Raw genomic sequence first — 19,742 nt, 5'->3', positions numbered from 1 at the left:
GTGCAAAACTCGGCATGACACCGGCTTTCCGCTGGAACACCGCGCCGGATGACGTGACGTGGTGCTACGCTTTGCTCCCAATGTGAGAGCACAAAGGGCTTCCTCTCTTTGATGGTTATTTCCTGCTACAAATTCAAATACTAGTCAAATAGATCTTGACCTCGCATTTATTTTGTTGCCTGGCAACATGCTGTTGAGGATGTTTCTCTTTCAACCCGCTTCAAACAGTGCAGGTAGGCTACTCCTGTCCTGACGTCACTCACACCTGTAGTTTTCTTCTTTTTGAAGTGCACAGATCTGCCCACCATCACATTTCTATTCTATTCTATTCTATTCTATTCTATTCTATTCTATTCTATTCTATTCTACTCTGTTCTGTTCTATTCTATTCTATTGTTCTTATTTATTTTCCTTGGTCGTCCACTAGGAAGTCTTTAAAGTTTCGAGAAGCATCGACTGCCGAAAAAAAGGAGAGGGAAAAAAAGGAGGAAGCAGCAGCCTCATGAAACGAGCTGAAATCAGTTGTGCCTGCCTGCCTGCAGCCTGCCGACGGGACAGATCTGACTCTCCTCCGCAAACACCGACATCAAGGTTCAATATTTACTTAATGCTACCTCTTTCTTTTGGAAAAGGCTGTCACATCAACCCTGTTGTTGGCAAGCATTCGACGAGATCAGCGCGGATCATCAATCATTCAGCAAATAGCCTACTGTAGCCTACTGAGGTAGGTCTTATTTTGTGGTTTTCAGTGTGGGCCATGTTATGACATTTTACGTAGGCTAATAATAATATAATTTGTGTGATTTGGGCTCTCGTACATTTAAAATTCTTGGGAGTTGCCTTTGGCCACCGACGCATAGCCTACAGCATTTCTGAAAACTATAGCTATGTTTTGATGAATAGGCCTATTTACAACCTAAATGGCCTTTTAAGATATCTGCAGGACACAAACTTTATACTTTCTGCTGCACCCATAGGCTATGTTGGCTCTGCCTGTCTGACAAGAAAAACTAGAATAGAAACTTCACACACACACACACACACACACACACACACACACACACACACACACACACACACACACACACACACACACACACACACACACACACACACACACACACACACACACACACACACATCTTTTGTGTACTGTAACTACATTTAAAATGTGTATTGAATGGGGACCACACCTTCCTGGTTTGATTCATTCCCATGCCACAGCAGGCACTAGAGAGCAGGAAATCTTGACTTTCTTCATACAGCCAGTGCATCTCATTGCCACAAGACAGAAATTCACATTGTGGGCTTTTAATCTGAAACAAATACCAACTAACTAATACTAATACTAAATACAGTAGTGTAAGTATCACACCATCACATTACACCTACACAATCTATTTACGGTATACCCAATGCAAAGTAGGACTGACAGTGGAAATGTATCACAGAGATGGTCAGGGAGAAAAGCCTGTATGTATGTATATATATATATATATATAGGCTATATATATATTAGTAAAATATTACTAATATTTATTTATTTATTTATTTATTTATTTATTTATTTATGTATTTATTTATTTTCAGCTTTGATGGCGATCCAAATTTGTGATGAGTGAATAGAGGTTATTATGGCTGGTTCATGCGGAATGAAGGTACAGTAAAGTACAGTTGAAATGATCTTTCATTACACTTTTTAGTATGTTCTCAGTTTATGGCTTGTGAATTGCTCATTTTAAATGTATGCTATAACATCACTTTTGGGGAAGCTACTTTTATAATGAGTGAAAGAATTTGGTTCGTATATCAATAAAGTATCATGAAATAGTTTACTTGGGAGTCAAAGATCGATGTGCAATTGGACAGTAGTTCCCGGGTCTGGAACACACAAACTTCTGCATTTTTTTTCTTGTTGTTGTGTTTATATTATGAAACCTTTTGCCAGGATAGTAAGTGTTTTATAAAAGCAATAAGCCATGAAACTTGCAATGATTTACAGTCATTTGAGGACTGTTGTAAATTCACTGTAAAGCACTTCCTTTTGCTCTATAGTACCTGTCGCTGGCATGCAGAAAGCCTCTGATGACACATGCTGTTGTGCAACTGTTCTTCTGTCTCATGAAGATTAAATTTGCACTTCCTCTTTTACAAAAGGCTGTCACATGATCACATAAAACAACGTGGACAGAGCAGATAGTCATCCAGCAAAGAAGCTTGGCCAGGATGGGTAAGTGCCCCCGCCCCCCCCCCCCCCCCTTTATACTACCTGTAGTCTGTTTTTCAATTTGTTATGGACTGTTCGTTATTTATCAGAGGGGGGCATGGTGCAAAATTTGGGAGGGGTGTCAAATAATTTTTTGAGCACTAGGGAGGGACTTGTGTTTTTATGCCTCCGCCGGCGATAGCCAGGCCGGAGGCATTATGGATCCGGGTTGTCCGTCCGTCCGTCCGTACGTCCGATGTCCGTCCGTCCGTCCGATGTTCGTTAATGCGATATCTGAGGAACGCCCTGACGGAGTTTCATCAAATTTGCCTCAAACTTCGACTTAGACTCAAAGATGATCTGATTAGATTTTGGTGGTCAAAGGTCAAGGTCACTGTGACCTCTCGAACCCCATTTTCAAGCTTGTTAACGCGATATCTCAGGAATGCCTTGACGGAGTTTCATCAAATTTGCCTCAAACATCGACTTGGACGCAAGGATGAACTGATTAGATTTTCGTGGTCAAAGGTCAAGGTCACTGTGACCTCACGAATGCCATTCCCAAGTTTGTTAAAGCGATATCTCAAGAACGGCTTGATGGAATTTCTTCCAATTTGGCTGAAACGTCGACTTGGGCGCAAGGATGAACGGATTACATTTTAGTGATCAAAGGTCAAAGGTCAAGGCCACTGTGACCTCTCCAACGCCATTTTCAAGCTTGTTAACACCGATGCCTCTATCTTCCGACAGGCGCTATCCCCTAATAGCGCTTGCACACCTGTTTGCGCGTGCCTTAAGGCACGGAAGATAGCATTCCGCCTTGCGCCGTCCGCCAGGTGTTCTGCCGAGTTTTGCTCCCCCGCCGAGCAGCAAAAAAAAGCATCCCCACCTCACGGGAGCATACTTGTAATGATTTATACAGAAATGTAACTGTTTAAAAGTGATATAATTGTCTGGTAGACGTGACCTCCCTGATTTCTAAGTTAAAACAGCCCCGAAATATGTTGGGGATGCAATTCTCGGCCGGGATGCGGAAAGGTTCACGTGTCGCAAGGGCAAATTAGAGCCGTGCCAAAATCATCTGCGCCCCAAAATGCCTGCGCAAACGGGATTTGGGCAGTCTTAACTACCAGAATTATTCACAGGCGTGGCCAGGCAAGGCTGGGCATTACGTCAATCAAAACCAATCAGATTCCCATCTTGCAATGGCTGTTTGCGCGAGGCATGCAATATGCTGTAATTCTCTGCATGCGTAATAGAGTGTACTCACTCGTGCGAGGACAGAGGGAGCTTATTGACAGATCGTCTGTGGTGCCAATGACCCTTCGGGTTATGAAGGTAAATAGCCTATGTCCATTGTCCAACAAGTTTTCTCAATTAATTTCCCTCTTTGCGATGTGATAAAAGTTTCTCAGTGAGTTATAGTTGATTGCCTCACTGAATTATCTGCTAATACCCAATTTTAGCAGCATAATTTGATGTCTTGGCGTGGCAAGGCTGTGCGTAATGACATATCCAAAAGGAATTCCACTTTCCACTGCGCAAATACCTCTCTGTGCTGGGAGCGCAGCCGTAATCTCCATGCAGCGCACCCAGCGCAGAGAGGTATTTGCGCGTAAGAGGTCCTTTTCAAAGCTCTTAGCGCAAAGTAATTGCGCGCTGCTGACGATAGGGTAATGCCATCAATCCCACATTTTAGCACTGAAACTCCTGCTTTGGCATGGGGCAGCCAATGCCCAGTACAATTATCACAGGCATGCATGCGCTTGTGTCCGCCCCCAATTTTGCACGGCGTTAAACGATCGCAAACGCTAAATTAGCGCTTTTGGGAAGATAGAGCCCCATATCTCAGGAATGCCTTGATGGAATTTCAACAAATTTGCCTCAAACATTAACTTGGCCTCAAGGATGAACTGATTACATTTTGGTGGTCAAAGTTCAAGGCCCCCTCCCCCTCCGATAAATAACGAACAGTCCCGTAACACATAATTTGTTGCAAACACAGCCTAAACCTGAGAAGAAATGCCCTTACCAGTATCCAATTCTTATTGAATTTGAATTTGAATTTATTTAATGATAGCCCCTTGAGATGCAGCATCTCATTTTCGAGGGGGTCCAAGAGACACATACAGAAATATAGAACAAAAAACAACATTCAGTGCATACATACAGTAAAGACAAAACAATACTAAGACATACAAACATTACAATACAATACAATATAGACAGTACATTACAATAAACAAAATACAGACAACTCGCTCACCCTCACCCATCCCACCCCCATACCTCAGATGTTAGGCCAATATATATATATATATATATATAGAAAAAAAAATAGAATAAACAAAATAAATAAATATATTGATTAATGCATAAATTAAAAACATGAGCAGTTTGTTTTGAGATGGCAGAGAAGGGATAACTTAAAACAGTGAAAGGAGGAGATTGATCTTAGAGAAAGTGGAAGATTATTCCAGTCAGATGGGGCTTTGTAACTAAATGCTTTACGGCCAATTTCTTTGGAAATGGTGGGTACAGAAAAGAAAGGATATTGCATGTTTCTGAGAGAATATGAGGATCTGAAGGGAATCAAATGTGATTTTAAATACGAAGGACAATTAAAATAAATACATTTAAAAATAAATAAAACCCAGTGAAACTGTCTTCTGGATTTGAGCTGTAGCCAGTTAAGTGAATCATACAGGTGACAATGGTGGATTCTGAAGGGACATCGCAAAACAAACCTACATAATGAATTAAAAACAACATTAAGGGGATTGAGGTTGGTGTCAGAGGTGTTGTGGTAAATGATATCGGCATAGTCTATGATGGGTAATAGCAACTGAGAGACAATCCTTTTTCTGATTGGAAGTGTAAAACAATTAATTGAGCGATATAATGAAGCAAGACAGCCGTAGGTTCTTTTTATGATATAATCAATATGGGGTTTAAATGAAAGTTCAGGGTCGATCCAAAGTCCAAGGTATTTAAATGAGTCAACTTTATGGAGAGGTGAGCCATCAACAAAATGAATGGGCAAATGCTGCAAGACTTCTTTTGATTGAGTAGGAGTCTATTGTTAAAGAGCCATTGTTGAACCGAGTTGAAATCAAGCTGTAGGGAATGTTGGATTTGAGATATGTTGGAGTTGGAGGTGTAAATAACAGTATCATCGGCGTAAAGATGGACAAGACAGTTTGTGCATAAATGAGGAAGGTCGTTGATAAAAATTGAAAAAAGGAGTGGACCCAAGATAGAACCCTGTGGAACACCTTTATCCACTACTAAATAGTCTGACTGAAAACCATGAAAATTATTCAATTTCAATTCAATTTCCAAAGCAAAAATGTAATTACATCCTTAGATTTACATGCAATATGAATATACCAGGCAATCAATTAACATCCTGTCACCTTTGGCCACCGAGGCATTTCAAAAAACAAAGTATTGATAACCTAAATGGGCTTTGAGACCAAATGATATTACCTGTCCAGCTGGAAGCAACAAACTTGATAAAATTTCTGACTCCACCCATATGCTATGTTGTAGTGATGCGCGGGTCACCCAGAACCCGCCGGGTCCCGCGGGCTGGGCCGCCCCGCAGGCGGGCTGGGTTGGCAAATTATGAAAATATCGCGGGTGCGGGCGGGGCAGGCTCAGAACGTACAAGCAACATTATTAAATAATTTAGAGCAATGAAACACGCAGAGTAATTAACCTTAAAGACGTTAACTCTCTCTCACACGTAGGCCTACACAATCATACAGACTCCTGCTGCACTCTCTATAGCCTACATGGAGTAAAGAAACGCGTCAATGAGGTAGCCTATCTGGTCTCAAAACAAACATTTTGGAAGGATTATTCGCTGTAATTATTATTTGAAGTGTCCATATAATGCCACCGCAGATTTTCTGTTGTGGACTCGACTGTGATCTATTTGTCAACTTTACTGCAACGTGAGTAGGCTGTGAACAATTGAGTGCGCATGAGGTAATTAAAAGAAATCAGACAGCGAGTCTGGCCGTATCTGCAAGCCGTGTGCGCACCTGCTGCACTACTACGTTTAGCCTACTACTGCAACATGGCCAATTGAGAGCGCATGAGGTAATTAAAAGAAATGGGGAAGAATAAGAACTGTTTCTGTAGCCTGCCTAGTGCCTACCTCTATACCTGCTACCTCCATTTGAAACACTGCGGTCACGCCATCCGCACTTTGGGGAAGCGTAGTCAGTCGCGCTATCTGAAGACCATGGATTAATTGAAGAAAGACCGACATGAAAGCAGCAGCGCAACTCATCCAGAGCAGGCCTAGGCTACAACTGTTGTCGCGCACGGCAGCATGTGAGTGTCTGTGTGTGTGTGTGTGAGAGAGAGAGACAGAGAGGGGGGAGAGAGACAGAGTTATTAGCTACTTTGCACACCTTGGAAGCTCTGCTGTGCTCCTCCTGAGTCCGGAGACATATTACATTAAATTGGCCGTTGCGGGCTGCTGGGTTGGGAATTTTCAGATATTTTAACGGGGCGGGCGGGGCGGGCTGGCTCCAATGACGGGTTGGGTTGGGGCGGGCCTTAATAAAACCTGACCCGCGCATCACTACTATGTTGGCTCTGCCTGACACAAAATGACTACAATGAAAACCAAACTTTTTTCTCTTTCTTTTCTTGATGTTGTTTGATTAAATTAGCTTCGTAGTTCACTTATGCTGGCTTTTATTGGTTGTATTCATATTTAATTGTGCTTGTTCAGTATGGTAATACGTGATACATAATGTAAACTACAGTAGATTGGCAGGGTGCAGGTTAAAAAAAAATCTGAATTGACATTTTGGACTCATGATTACAGTGAAAACACTCCAAAAAGACAAAGACCCCCCCCCCACAGGCCCCCAGGGTATAAATATGGAGGAAAAGGTGGCATTTTATAAATGGGCGTGTGACATAACAACAGGAGTGACATCACAAGAGGAGAATGTTCTGCTGGGGCTGACACAGGGATGCAAAGTCATGGAGAGTGAAAAAAGGTGACAGATACCAGGGCAGACATAAAACCACTCAGAAATCCTCATATTTTGGGCTGAAAAATGTGACTGTCGCCTAACGGTGACTATTTTGCATCCCTGTGACATCACAAAAGGTAGTTCCATGAAATGGACCAGTGCCCCCTGCTGGTTACAAAAACTAGTCTAAATGCAGCTATGTGTGATTGAAAAAAAAAAAAATCCCCCAAATCCCATTGCTATATACCCCTTCCACATATTAATGCAATGTGGTCTCCAACCTGCACCATGCCCAAGTTAATTATGGATTATAGCTGAGTCGCCTATCTCATCAACTAGACTAGACAATGAAAATACATTTTCATTGGGTTAGTGTTAATCTGAAACACAAAAATCTGTAACTACAGTGTAATAATTCTATATGTAAAATCACTGAAGTATACTTAAGCAATATATCACGAGAGCAAGTGTGTTGTGATGAATATATCACACTGATAAGCTGTTATCCCACGAGGCCGCAGGCCGAGTGGGATAACAGCTTATCAGTGTGATATATTTCACAACACACGCTGCTCGAGTGCTATATTGCTTTTATAAAACGGTTTCCAAGTATAATAATATAATAATAATAATACTATAAGTCCGACTGGCATGGTTTTTCTTTAAGAGTCAGTTGAAACACTACTGTAAGGCGGGACCTCTAGCAAGACGATAGACGTGCGGGTGATTTGATTGGATCGTTCTGGAGACTGAAGTCGACATTGGCCAATCCTGGCGCTTGCTGAGAGCAAAGCCCGACCAGGGGCCGGTTGCACCAATGGCGGCGATTGAGCCAGAAAGACAGTCTGAATGAAATTGAATGTAACGTTCCCAATTCTATGTATTAACTTCTAAAAAACTAACGGCAACATTTTGGAAGGCTAAGCCACACAACTAGTTAGTTATAATCTAACGTCGTGCTTTCAAAGACAGCGAACTGGCGGTGTTACGACGAACACGGCTCAGTTGACCGCAGTTACGACGATGACGGTCAAAAAGGTCTCCGCGGAGATCTCTGTTACAGGCAGTTAAGACCAGTGTAAGACCAGTTGGTGCAACCGGCCCCAGAGCCGTATGCCGACACCAAGTAACGTACTTTTAGTAAGAGAGTTGCGCCATCATGCGTCCATAATGACTCATTGTACAAAGACTTGAAGGACTAGTGACCCTCCATACAGCAGATCAGGAGAAAGCTGTTTGGCTCGAGCACAGCGCTGCCATTTAGTAAGAGAGTTGCCATGGTAACCAATAACCCATGGCCATGGGTTATTGAACTCGGTTACTGGAATTATACAATGGCTGTGAACCAATCAGATTGCTTGATTTGAGGTACCCATTTTATAAATAAATATAATCTTATTTTATACCCAATGGGCACTAGGACTGATAGTGGTCTGGCTGGCTACTATACAGTGTATGTACTTATTCTTTCCTGTTCCATTTGGAGTGTAAAGCTGTACTCAATAATAATAATTTTGAATATTTTGATCTTCTTTTCAGCTTTGATGAGGATCTAAATGTGTGACGAGTGAACAGAGGTTATTATGGCTGACCCAGGCGAAATTAAGGTAAAGTACTGTTGAAATGAGCAATTTTTTTATTTTTTTTAATATGTATTCAATTTAGTGTATAGCTTTCTATTTTGAACTGCTTCTTTTAAATCTCTGCTATAGCATCGATTTAGAGCAGGTGTTCCCAACCTTTTTTGCACCGCGGACCGGTTTAAAATTGACATTGTTGCTGCGGACCGGGGAATGGGGATGTGTGATTGGATAAACGCACAGAGCATAGTTCATATACGTATGACTATAGTAGCCTATCAAATACACAGGTATTTTCCTCGTATGAATATGAAAACATTAACTAACCAATGTCTGTCCCACACTCCGCACCTGTGTTTATTCCACTTTCTCTCTCATGTCAACTATATACTGTATACTGTTTCTTCAAATCCATACATATTGTGGATGGCCAGTGCCACAACAAGATAAATACATTTGCAACACTATGATCTAGAGCCCGACCGATATATCGGTCCACGAATATTATCGGCCGATATTGGCCGATAACGATATATCGGTATTGGACGATATGTTGGCCGATATTGCAGATATTTTTTATTTTTTGAAGTTATCCACCTTATTTTTGAATGCCCCACTGTAAAAAATAATTGTGCGTACAAGGTCCGGTTTAACGTGACTATTGCTGCAGCTTGCCATTTCCTAATGTATTCTACTTGATTTGAAAAGATGGCTGCCTACACTCAGTCTCTTGTACCCTGGCTGAATTGAACATAACTTGGTCAATAAGTATGTAACATACAAATAAAACAACCCGTAATATCTTAATTTTATGTAGAATGCAGAGGACATGTAACTGTTTAGTTAAACTTGCATTCCAGGAATATTGTGCTCTTAAGATGACGTTAGTGGCTCGAGTCTGTTTCGTCCTGAAACCCACACGCTTTGCGGTGGTGGTTTTAGCGTAACCTATGTGCGATTCGAGGCGTAAAGTATGTGCGTTTTAGCGTAACTTGTGTGGGATTCGAGGCGTAACCTATGTGGGGTTTGGCGTAACCTATGTGCGATTCGAAATAAGTATCCGAGATAGAAAACGTTATGAATATAGCCACGTTATAAACAACAAACTAACGCCGGTGATCCGTATGGAAACAGTGTTACTCGAAATGGTTAATATTGGCCACAGCAGGCGATTACCCATGAATGCACTGCGCTCTTAAAGGCCCAATCCGTCAAAACCCACTATTACTGACGCCGGTGGCCGTTAGTGTAACTGCAGGCAGCGTGTGAACGAGCTGACGCGCGGGCACCATACCATACGCGCACAAGCAGTTGCCTGGCAACAGCAGAGCTGTTCGTTGCTTTGTAACGTTAACTCATAAAAGTCACTTGAAAACGGCAACCTGGACAATTTATCGGTCAGATCAGCCTCGAGATGCCCAGGAAGGATTCTGGATGAATTAGGGGACGTTATTGTGGCATGTTTGGTCGTGTTTTGGCTTGCGTTGGCTGCGGGCAAGTCGATACTCATGTTAGCAAAAGCCAGGAAATAGCCTGCTCCCCCTGTATGTACGGTAATGCCTGGAGTTGACCAAACTGAACAATCAAACAATGTTTCATAAGCATAACAGTAACGTTAGGCATATTTAGGACTGTTAAATTCATTATCCACACAAGACGGTAACGTTATTAGTGGGGCTGGTGGTAATTTCTATAAATGTAAATTAATATTAGTTAGCCGCGATTAGCATCAAGCTAACATTACTAGTATGTGCAGTCCCACTGCAGTCAGAGCCTGCTGGCTGCGGGAAGTGGATACTCATGTTAGCACGAGCCAGGAAATAGCCTGCTCCCCCTGTAGCCTATGTACGGTAGCCTACCGTCAAACAATGTACCGTAAGCATAACAGACAGTAGGCTAACGTTAGGCATATTTCCGACTGTTAGATTCATTATCAACACAAGACAGTAACGTTATTAGTGGGGCTGGTGGTCATTTCTATAAATATAGCTAAATCTATTAGTTAGCCGCGTATAGCATCAAGCTAACGAATCACCACTGCAGCTAAATGCAGTCAAACAATAATGTTCCATGACCATAAGCATAACGGTAGTAACGTTAGGGTTGCATTACTTCACACAAGACGGTAATGTTAGCAGAGTTTCTGACCAGGTGGTCAGATACTTGTACTACGGAGTGACAGTAAAAATCTTGAATCTTGAAAATCCATTAGCAAGCAGCTAACGTTATCTGGTCAAAACCACATTACACTAGCTACAAGCAGCAAGTTCCCTTCATGAACCGAAAACACAGTCCTGACTCTAGTTTCCCCCCGATGTCGGTCACATTGCTGCTGTCTGGCCAGACGGGCTTCATTAGATAAATATTTATTTATTTAGTCTGGACTTTTTCTGGAGTCTGTGTTTGTTGTTTCCTTTAGCTAGCAGCTAGCGATGAGCGTAACGTTAAAAGCTACTTCAGCCATTTCCTGTTAGCGTCTAGGACAAGCTCGACGTGAACGCGCGAGACGTCACATCCTCTAGCTGTGGCGGGAGATGCTATCCACTTCGAAACTGCGGTTTTCCATGTATCTTCTGAACGGCTGGTCGGAGAGAAACGCCCCTGGTCGCCATTTTTAAGTGACGTCAAGGCGCATTCACTCAGTGCCAATAATAAACACTTTGCGCACATTTATTTCTCGCCAAAACCAACGGAATGGGCCTTTAAAGGGATATTTATCGACGAGATTTTTGCCAAGCTGGACCTGATTAGTGATTTGCTCCGTTCGCCCAGACGGGTGTCAAGCTGTCAGCAACAAGGCTGGGAGGATCACACCGGAAGAAGCACCCATCAGCAGATCAGGCAAAAATGGCCGCCAAAAATAAGGTGGATAAGCATGTTGTGTATATTTGATATTTTTTCTTAACTCGTTATATTTTATATTTTGTTCTATTTGTGGTTTTAGATTTCTAGTTATTTATTAATACATTCCCAGTGAAGTTTACTATTTCATGGCATTGATGTCATTTTGCACAATAAAGTTTATTGATAAGCTGTAAAATATCATGCCTACATTAGATATCCCAAGTCATGTCAAGTCATATCTTTGTCAAGTGGTGTAATATAATGTGTATTATATAATATAAGAATATCGGCCGATATATCGATATAAAAAAAAATTGACTCCCTAATATCGGCATCGGGCTCAAAAATCCAGTATCGGTCGGGCTCTACTATGATCTATGTGGTTAACAAAAGTTTATGGGAGCGGTTATTTGGGTTCAGCAGGATAATCTTCACAAATGTGACTTTTATGACGTTTGAAACGTCCCCCGTTTTTTTACAGGGTTTTTACAAAACGCTTCAAAAGGCAAAAAAGTGATTCACGTTCGTGAAGATTATCCTGAACCCAAATTACCACTCCCATAAACTTTTGTTACCCACAGACCGTCTTTCCTCCCTCTCACCAGCATGGGGAGGAGGAAAGATTAAAGAATGTGTCCAGTTGAATCGTTCTGGACCTATGAGAACTGTCAATGTTCTCATGAAGAACGGATTTTGCATGAGTGTAACGTTGCTCAAATCCCCACAAATAAGCACGCAGCTGGAATGGATGGACAGCGCACATCCCCCACTCTCTTAGCTGAATTCAGAGCAAGCAGCAACGCCGTGTTGATCGACAAAAACTTCAGAGAGATTTGAGCAATGGACTAAAATTGGTCAGGGCTGCCAAGTCCCATTGAGGAGTGGAAATGTGCGCGGGGTGACGTCTCCTGACTCCAAGCAGGAAACACCCAAAGCCCTCATGGAAAGAGGAGACCACTGACGCATACACCTTGATGGTGGAATGCAACAGCAGCCTGTGAAACAGGAACTGAAGGAAGGAGAGAATAGATCTAAATTGAGCAGCTCAAAGGATCAATATTCTTCTCAACGCACCAGTTTTGAACGCACAGCCACTTCGCACTAATTGCAGACAGTGGACTGGACCCTTGCGCTCTGGACCACGTCCTCCGCCAAATCTCAGTCCATTCCTTGAATGAAAATTTGATACATAACATAGCTCGTAACCGATATGATTAATTTAATCTCTGATACATTACGATTCAGTTTAATTCAATTCAATGTATTTTTTATGATGTAACATTTGTAGCATTTCCAGAATGGCTCAATGCAGCTCATTGGCTATTGTTGTCATTTAATTGTAATAATCTTAGTTTTATTTCCTCATCTTTTCATGTTTGCCTAACATTATCAGGGAAGCAAACTCATGAAGAGTGAAAATGGTGACAGATACCAGGGCAGACTCAGAAACTAACAAGCTAACTACTTAAAAAAAAAAATCTCAAAGCAATTAAGTTGATTTAAATTCAGCTGAACTATCACCAAAATACTGCACAAGTTGGTTTAACAAGTAGTTGTAGAGTTAACTACACCCCATTCCCCAACACTAAATATCGCCAACAAATAATTAAAGGAAGGCTTTGCCGATTTTCAACCTGCATTGCATCATTACAATCTCAGTAATATAAGCAGTGTTTACCTTCTCTATATGTTTTCTGTATTGAGAAATCCCTTTTAGTCTGTCTGCAGAAACTCCACCCCCGCCAACTGGCATGGGTCATTAACGCTCGTTAAGGCTCTCCATGCAATTCTCTGTGGATGTGCGCATACAAAGAAAATAAAAATAAACAATCTGTAGTTGGAACAGCCGCCTTCGAGTAGAACATCTGTTCACTTCTGCATCCAGAATGTTCTGATATGGAATAAACTGCAGAGCTCTCGGTGCAGGAAAGTCAAGACAAGGTAAAGGCTGCCCATCTGCGTATATTACCAACATTGTAACGATACAAAGCACGTTGAAAATCGGCAAAGCCTTCCCTTAAAGCTAATTTGAATTTAGAATAATACGACGATGTATTTTATTTTAGAATGAAGAGGATCTGTCAGCAGACATCAAGGAGTGGAGTAAACATCAAGTGAGACAATGGGCTCTCAAGGTGCCTGGTGTGGATGACGAATTTGCAGATATGTTGCTTCGACAGGACATTAACGGGTCTAGTCTTTTACTTTTACTTTTAGATAAAACAGACTCAACCGGTTTGGGTGTGACCCTCGAACCAGCCAAACTTCTCATTCGTGCCAGAGATGAGCTGTTGAAATTGAGAAAAGAGCAGCCAACAAGCTCTGTAAACCAGTCTGGAAGGTCGTGCAAGCCCTATCCATTCCATAGATACCATGATACATGTAGATACACAGAGAACAGCATTCTTGATGTTAATGAATCAGGTGCCACAGACTATATTGAACCCTGTCATGAGTATAAAGCTTACATCAATACATTCAATACATCAGATGAAAATAAAATGAGTAATTTCACAACAGATGTTATTCGTTTTGCAGCAGCCTGCATGAATAGCCGCACGAACGGCACCATACATTTTGGAATAGGTGACAAGCCACATGGTGAAGTGTTGGGAGTGCATGTTACGGACAAAGAGGCTTATGAAAAAGCACTAAAGAATGCCATTGATGGTTATTTTGAACATAAAGACAAACCGGAAGCTAAAATGTGCATCAAGCCTCCTCGATTTGTTGGGGTTCTCAATAAGGACACATCATCATCTGAGAAGTGTGTGATAGAAGTGGACATAGTGCCCAACTCTGTGATCTGTAAGGAACACGTCTACCATATCAGCTTGGAGACCAAGAAAGGAAAGAAGAAGGCAAAAGGCAAAGAACCAGAGAAACCTGAAACAACACAGTCAAGACATTTCTATGTCCGTGATGGCAGTAGTAGCAGGGATCTCCTGAAACCAACCACCTCTGCAAAACCTATGGAGGAGTACAGCAAGTTTGTTGACAGTCTGTCACAGCTAGCACAACTCCGAAAACAAGCAGAAGAGAAGCACCTCAAAGTGATTAAAAGCAGTCATCAAGGTTCTAGACTTAGTGAGATGATCACAGGTGGAACCCACTCTTTAGATAAGTCGCACTTTGAGCGGTATTTGATAGTAACTAACAAATCACATTCAATCCAGTTGGAATCAATGGAATTTCTTCTGGATCTCAATCCAACAGCTGTTTTGGACTTTGATCCGGAATCAGTTGTAAATGGATTGCAGCAGCACTTTGCAGAGAAAAGTACAGTGAATGTCCATTTACCAGTACGCTATAAAATCACAGAAGGTGTTGAAGACATTGCCAGCAAGTTGAAATTAACTAGAAATACCAGCTGGGTGTTCTGCAATGGAGGTATCGATGATGAGGCCCCCTCAGACATAGAACACTGGCTTACAGACAAGGGAGCCTCTGTTCGAGATGTGATTTCATTCTTGTGCCGGAAAGATGTGCTTCCAAACCAGAGATTCCTTGTCATCTTCTTGCTTTTATCTGCTGTAAGCGAGAACATGGACCCTCTGGTGGAGACGTTCAGCACATTCAGGCAGGAGCTCAGAGGCACAGAGCAAATTCTTTGTATATGTGAAAATGAAAACACTTTCACCAGTTGGAAAGACTTGATTGAGGCTCGCTATGGAATCAAAATTTCTGCTAGATGCATCTATGAGCTCAGTTTTGCTGAGGTCAATGGCACCATCCGCAGTCTTTTGTCAGAAAACCGGAAATGTGACCATTTCCTGAGCTGTGGTGGAGGAAGCAAAGTGCTATTTGAAAAGAAAGTGGAGCATAGCTTGTACACCTTAGATGTCCTGTGTGTGAACCAGTGTGAAGGAGGGAATGAGGACAAAAATGCCATAGAGGAGAACTTCTACAAAGGAGGAAAAGTGTCATGGTGGAATTTCTATTTCTCTGAGCAGCCCGGGTCCACACCTTTCATTAAACGGGACAAGTTTGATTTCATCGAGAAGACAGTCATACCAGACTTGTGCTCCTTGAGAAAAGCCTGTGTTTTGTTCAACCTCATGCATGTACCTGGATGCGGTGGGACAACTTTAGCTATGCACACACTGTGGTTTCACAGGGACAAGTACCGTTGTGCAGTTCTGAAAGACAGCAATGCTGACTTGGCCGAGGTTGCTAAGCATGTGGTCGAACTTTTGATGTATCGCCATGACGAGCAATTGCCTCGGGTCCCTGTTTTGCTGATGATAGATGACTTTGAGGACATGGACAAAGTGTTTGACTTGCAGCAACTCATCGAAGAAGAGTGTGTGGGAAATCACATTCAGTCTAGCTCCCCACAGGTAATTCTACTGAATTGCATGATGAGATCAGAGTCTTCAGAACAGAAAGAAACAACAGATCATCTGCCGAATACAGAGACTGTATTCATTGGCAATGATCTCTCTGAAAATGAGCAGGAACAGTTTGCCCAAAACCTTGTGGAAATAAAGAAAACATACAAGAATGCTGAGACGTTCTATGGATTCATGATCATGAAGGAGAACTTTTCATCAGAATACATTCAAGGTGTCGCCCGCAACACCCTGAAGAGTTTCAACATCAATCAGAAACATGCACAACTCATTGCTGTTTTAGTTCTGTTGAATGTATACTGCAAGGGTGCCTCACTCTCCGTCTCTCTGTGTGAGGAATTTCTAGATCTTCAACCAAAACCATTCTGTGGATCTGGCAGTGTCAAAGATGGATTCGGAAAGTTTTCCACTTTAATCTGCACCATCCAAGTTGAGGGTAAGGTAGTATTCGAAGCTGTGAAAATGATCCACTCAAGCATTGCTCGGCACTGTTTGCAGGAACTTACAACAACACACAAGGTAAAAAAAGCAGAAATTACCAACCTACTGCTAACCACAGACAAGCTTTATGAGAGCACACAAGGCAAAGGCACACTCATGCAAGATGTTCACTACATGTTGGTGAAGAGACATCACTCAGTGGAGGAGGAATCTCTGTTCTCTCCACTAATTCAGCATATTACAAGCGAATCTCAGGGGTTGGAAGAGATGGTGCTAGAGAGTGCATCAAAAAGATTTCCGAAAGATGCGATCATCTCTCAGTTACTAGCCAGGTACTATTACTTAAAGAAGAAGGATTTCAAAGAGGCAAAAGATTGGGCAGCGAAAGCAAAAGATCTTTCCAGAGAGAGCTCGTACATTGCAGACACATCAGCACAAGTTTTCAAACGTGAGCTGAAGAATGCCATTGCAAATGACAAGGATGTGCCTATTACGGCAGAAAATTTGAAGATTCTTCTCAAAATGGCTGGATCAGCAATAGATGCATTCAAGTATACACAGGACCTTGCAAAGAAGGAGTCAGTGCAACGATCGCAGAACAAAACAAGACAAGACAACTGCCCCTTCAATACTTCAGGGTGCCTGGGAGAAATTCAAGTAGGTGTAATTGTCATTGACATGCTGGCAAAGACACCCATATTTTCTTCAGGCGCCCGTCATGATGTCCGTCATGACATAATGAGTCGTGTTCTCTCTGCCGATTTAGCGATTCAGGAAGTAGAGAGACGTGATCCCATGCGTAACAAACACAAACGCTACTACTACATTCTCAGACAGTTTGAGGATGTACTTTACAACCTCAAGTTCAGGATGAAGTTGAACATCGACTTGCTTGACAATTTCTATGTCAACCTGGGCTCCAGATGTGGAATGAAAGATAGTCGTGAGCAAGTAGGCCGAATGGAGCTTTTCAGATGTTTCAAACAATATGCAGACCTCTTCTGCAAGACAGATTCCAACATGCTGAAGGTTCATGAGGCAAGACAATTCCTGGAGGGTAAAAACGCTGATACCTATTCTGGGATTCTGAATTGTCTCTCAAAGCCAGTGTCTAATCTAACTGAAATGATGGAGAAGATTGCCAGACAGTACGAGTTTGTTCTCACTGAGAGCAATCTAGCAAAGGAGAGGATCAACTTCATCTATGTGAATGTTGTTCTAAGTTGTATCAAACCCGGATCGCGACAGCTTCAGCCATACCAGAAGCTTCTTGATCTCCTTTCTCAAGTTCTTCGTGGGCAAATTCCACTAAGCGATAACTTGCCATTGCACTTTATCGCTGTTGCACTGTTGTGGCCACAGCAGCATTTAGTTCGTGCAGAAGTCTGGGGAAGTCTGGGGAAGTCTGTGTCACAGCTGAGAACCTCATATCATGCAGTGATGAAGGAAGTGTGCAATGGCAAGAGGCCTATTGTCCACTTCTTCTTGGGGAAGAAGCAGGGTTATGAGAGACTGGTACACCTTGGGGAAATCGAGAGGTGTGTTAGGGCTGGGCAGGAACAAATGGCCTCAATGTGGGAGAATGGCAAAATATGGAAAGCGAAGGAGGTTGAGGCGCTCCTTTGCAGAGTAACAGGCGAGGTGCAGGGCAACTTGATCCTGGCAGATACCAGCATTCCAGATGTGAAGATACAAGTCACTCCAATGTTCCGAAGTCAGCTTAGTGGACGAGCAGGGGGGTCAAAAGTGTCATTCTTCATTGGTTTCTCGATGAAAGGCCCACTTGCCATTGACATTAACTGAACCTACTGTAGGAGAAGCCTGTTTGAAGATACCCAGGCCCATGTTATGATAGAAGATAATCAGATTGAAATGCAATATTCATAATCAATACCGCAATTTCAATACATTATTCCATGACATAAAAATATTAACAGTTCTATAACATATTTACTTTTATTAAGCTTTGCAATTTTTGAAAAGTGGTTGTGTTAAGTATGATTATTTATGCATCTTGTATATATTTGTGTATCTTTGAACCATTACTGTATGTTCTATTATTGCTACAATTATGTTGCTTTCTTCGTGATGCAAAATATGCTGTATTACCTTTGAATCAAGACTCTTGGAACAAGAGTTTTAAATCTTTTTTTATTACATCTCTCATTCCAAGCCAATTAATGTAAATACAGGAGGCATCTTTAAATATTGAAATGTTACAGTTTTTTTCCTGTTCTTTTTTCATTTATGCATTGAAATGATTTGGAATGCTGTAACACTGATGTGTCAAACACGGCAATTTCCTTCCATTATTCCATGAAATAATGATGTATGTTAACCTTGCAGATTTTTAAAAGTAATTGAGAATATGATTATTTTGCCACTATTTTACATTTAATTGTATGTCTTTGACCATGCATTTTCTATTATTGGTGTAATTAAGTTGCTTTCTTATACAGTACAGTAAAGGAAAATATGTTGCATTACCTTTGAATCAAGCCTCTTAAAACATGAGTTTTTTATTTCTTATATTCAAACTTCGACCAATTCATGTAAATATACAGCAGGAGTCCTTTTTATGAATGCGTCTGCATGGCTGGGGCGCATTATGTTTTAGGGTTGTCCATACATCCGTACGTCCCATGCTCGTTAACATTTCTTCAACTTTGCCTCAAACATTCACTTGGACTCATGGATGAACTGATTAGATTTTGGTAGTCAAAGGTCAAATTTCAAGGTCACTGTGACCTCACGCCCACCCGTTCCATGCTGGACAGACATGCATGTACTGTAGACTTTAACTTGACTAGTTGGCAGAGGCATGCAACTTCTACTTATATTTCTTATTTCTACGGTAGTTGAATATTGAATTGTTGCAGTTTTTTTGTTTATATATTGAAATTAATTTGTTTGAAATGGAATTCCATTATTGCCTTTTATGTTGAGTTGCCTCATGCTGACATTGATGAATCAAACACAACAACTTCATTACATTATTCCATGAAATATTAACCGTTTTATAACAGATTTGATGAAGTATGATTATTTTGTTACATTTATTGTTTATTGTGTGTATCTTTGACCCTGTGTGTTATATTATTGATGTCATTAAGTTGCATTCTTATAAAGTTTCATTACCTTTCAATCAAGCCTCTTAAAACATGAGTTTTACATTTTCGTTATATTCTCTTCTACCAAAATGTAAATACAGGAGGCTTCTTTCTATAGTTTCCTCATGATGACAAATATTGATGTATGAAATATTGATGTAAAAGCGCAATTTCATTACATTATTCCATGAAATAGAATGATGTATGTT

General features: G+C 41.4%; 1 protein-coding gene across 1 annotated transcript; it reads left to right on the top strand.

Annotated features, from left to right (window-relative positions):
* The first annotated feature begins 540 nt into the window (after nucleotides 1-540).
* Nucleotides 541-19,697, top strand: LOC310777646 (sterile alpha motif domain-containing protein 9-like). Its single transcript, XM_083638025.1, has 5 exons — nucleotides 541-724; nucleotides 1,591-1,658; nucleotides 2,158-2,230; nucleotides 8,746-8,813; nucleotides 13,697-19,697. Exons 4-5 carry the CDS (start codon nucleotides 8,790-8,792, stop codon nucleotides 18,224-18,226), a joined length of 4,554 nt encoding a protein of 1,517 aa, XP_083494151.1. The 5' UTR covers nucleotides 541-724; nucleotides 1,591-1,658; nucleotides 2,158-2,230; nucleotides 8,746-8,789; the 3' UTR covers nucleotides 18,227-19,697.
* Nucleotides 19,698-19,742: the final 45 nt, after the last annotated feature.

Source organism: Poromitra crassiceps (genome assembly GCF_964638095.1).
Source record: "Poromitra crassiceps genome assembly, chromosome: 6".
NCBI classification, from domain to species: Eukaryota; Metazoa; Chordata; class Actinopteri; order Beryciformes; family Melamphaidae; genus Poromitra; species Poromitra crassiceps.
This window is presented reverse-complemented; position numbering and strand designations above follow the sequence as displayed.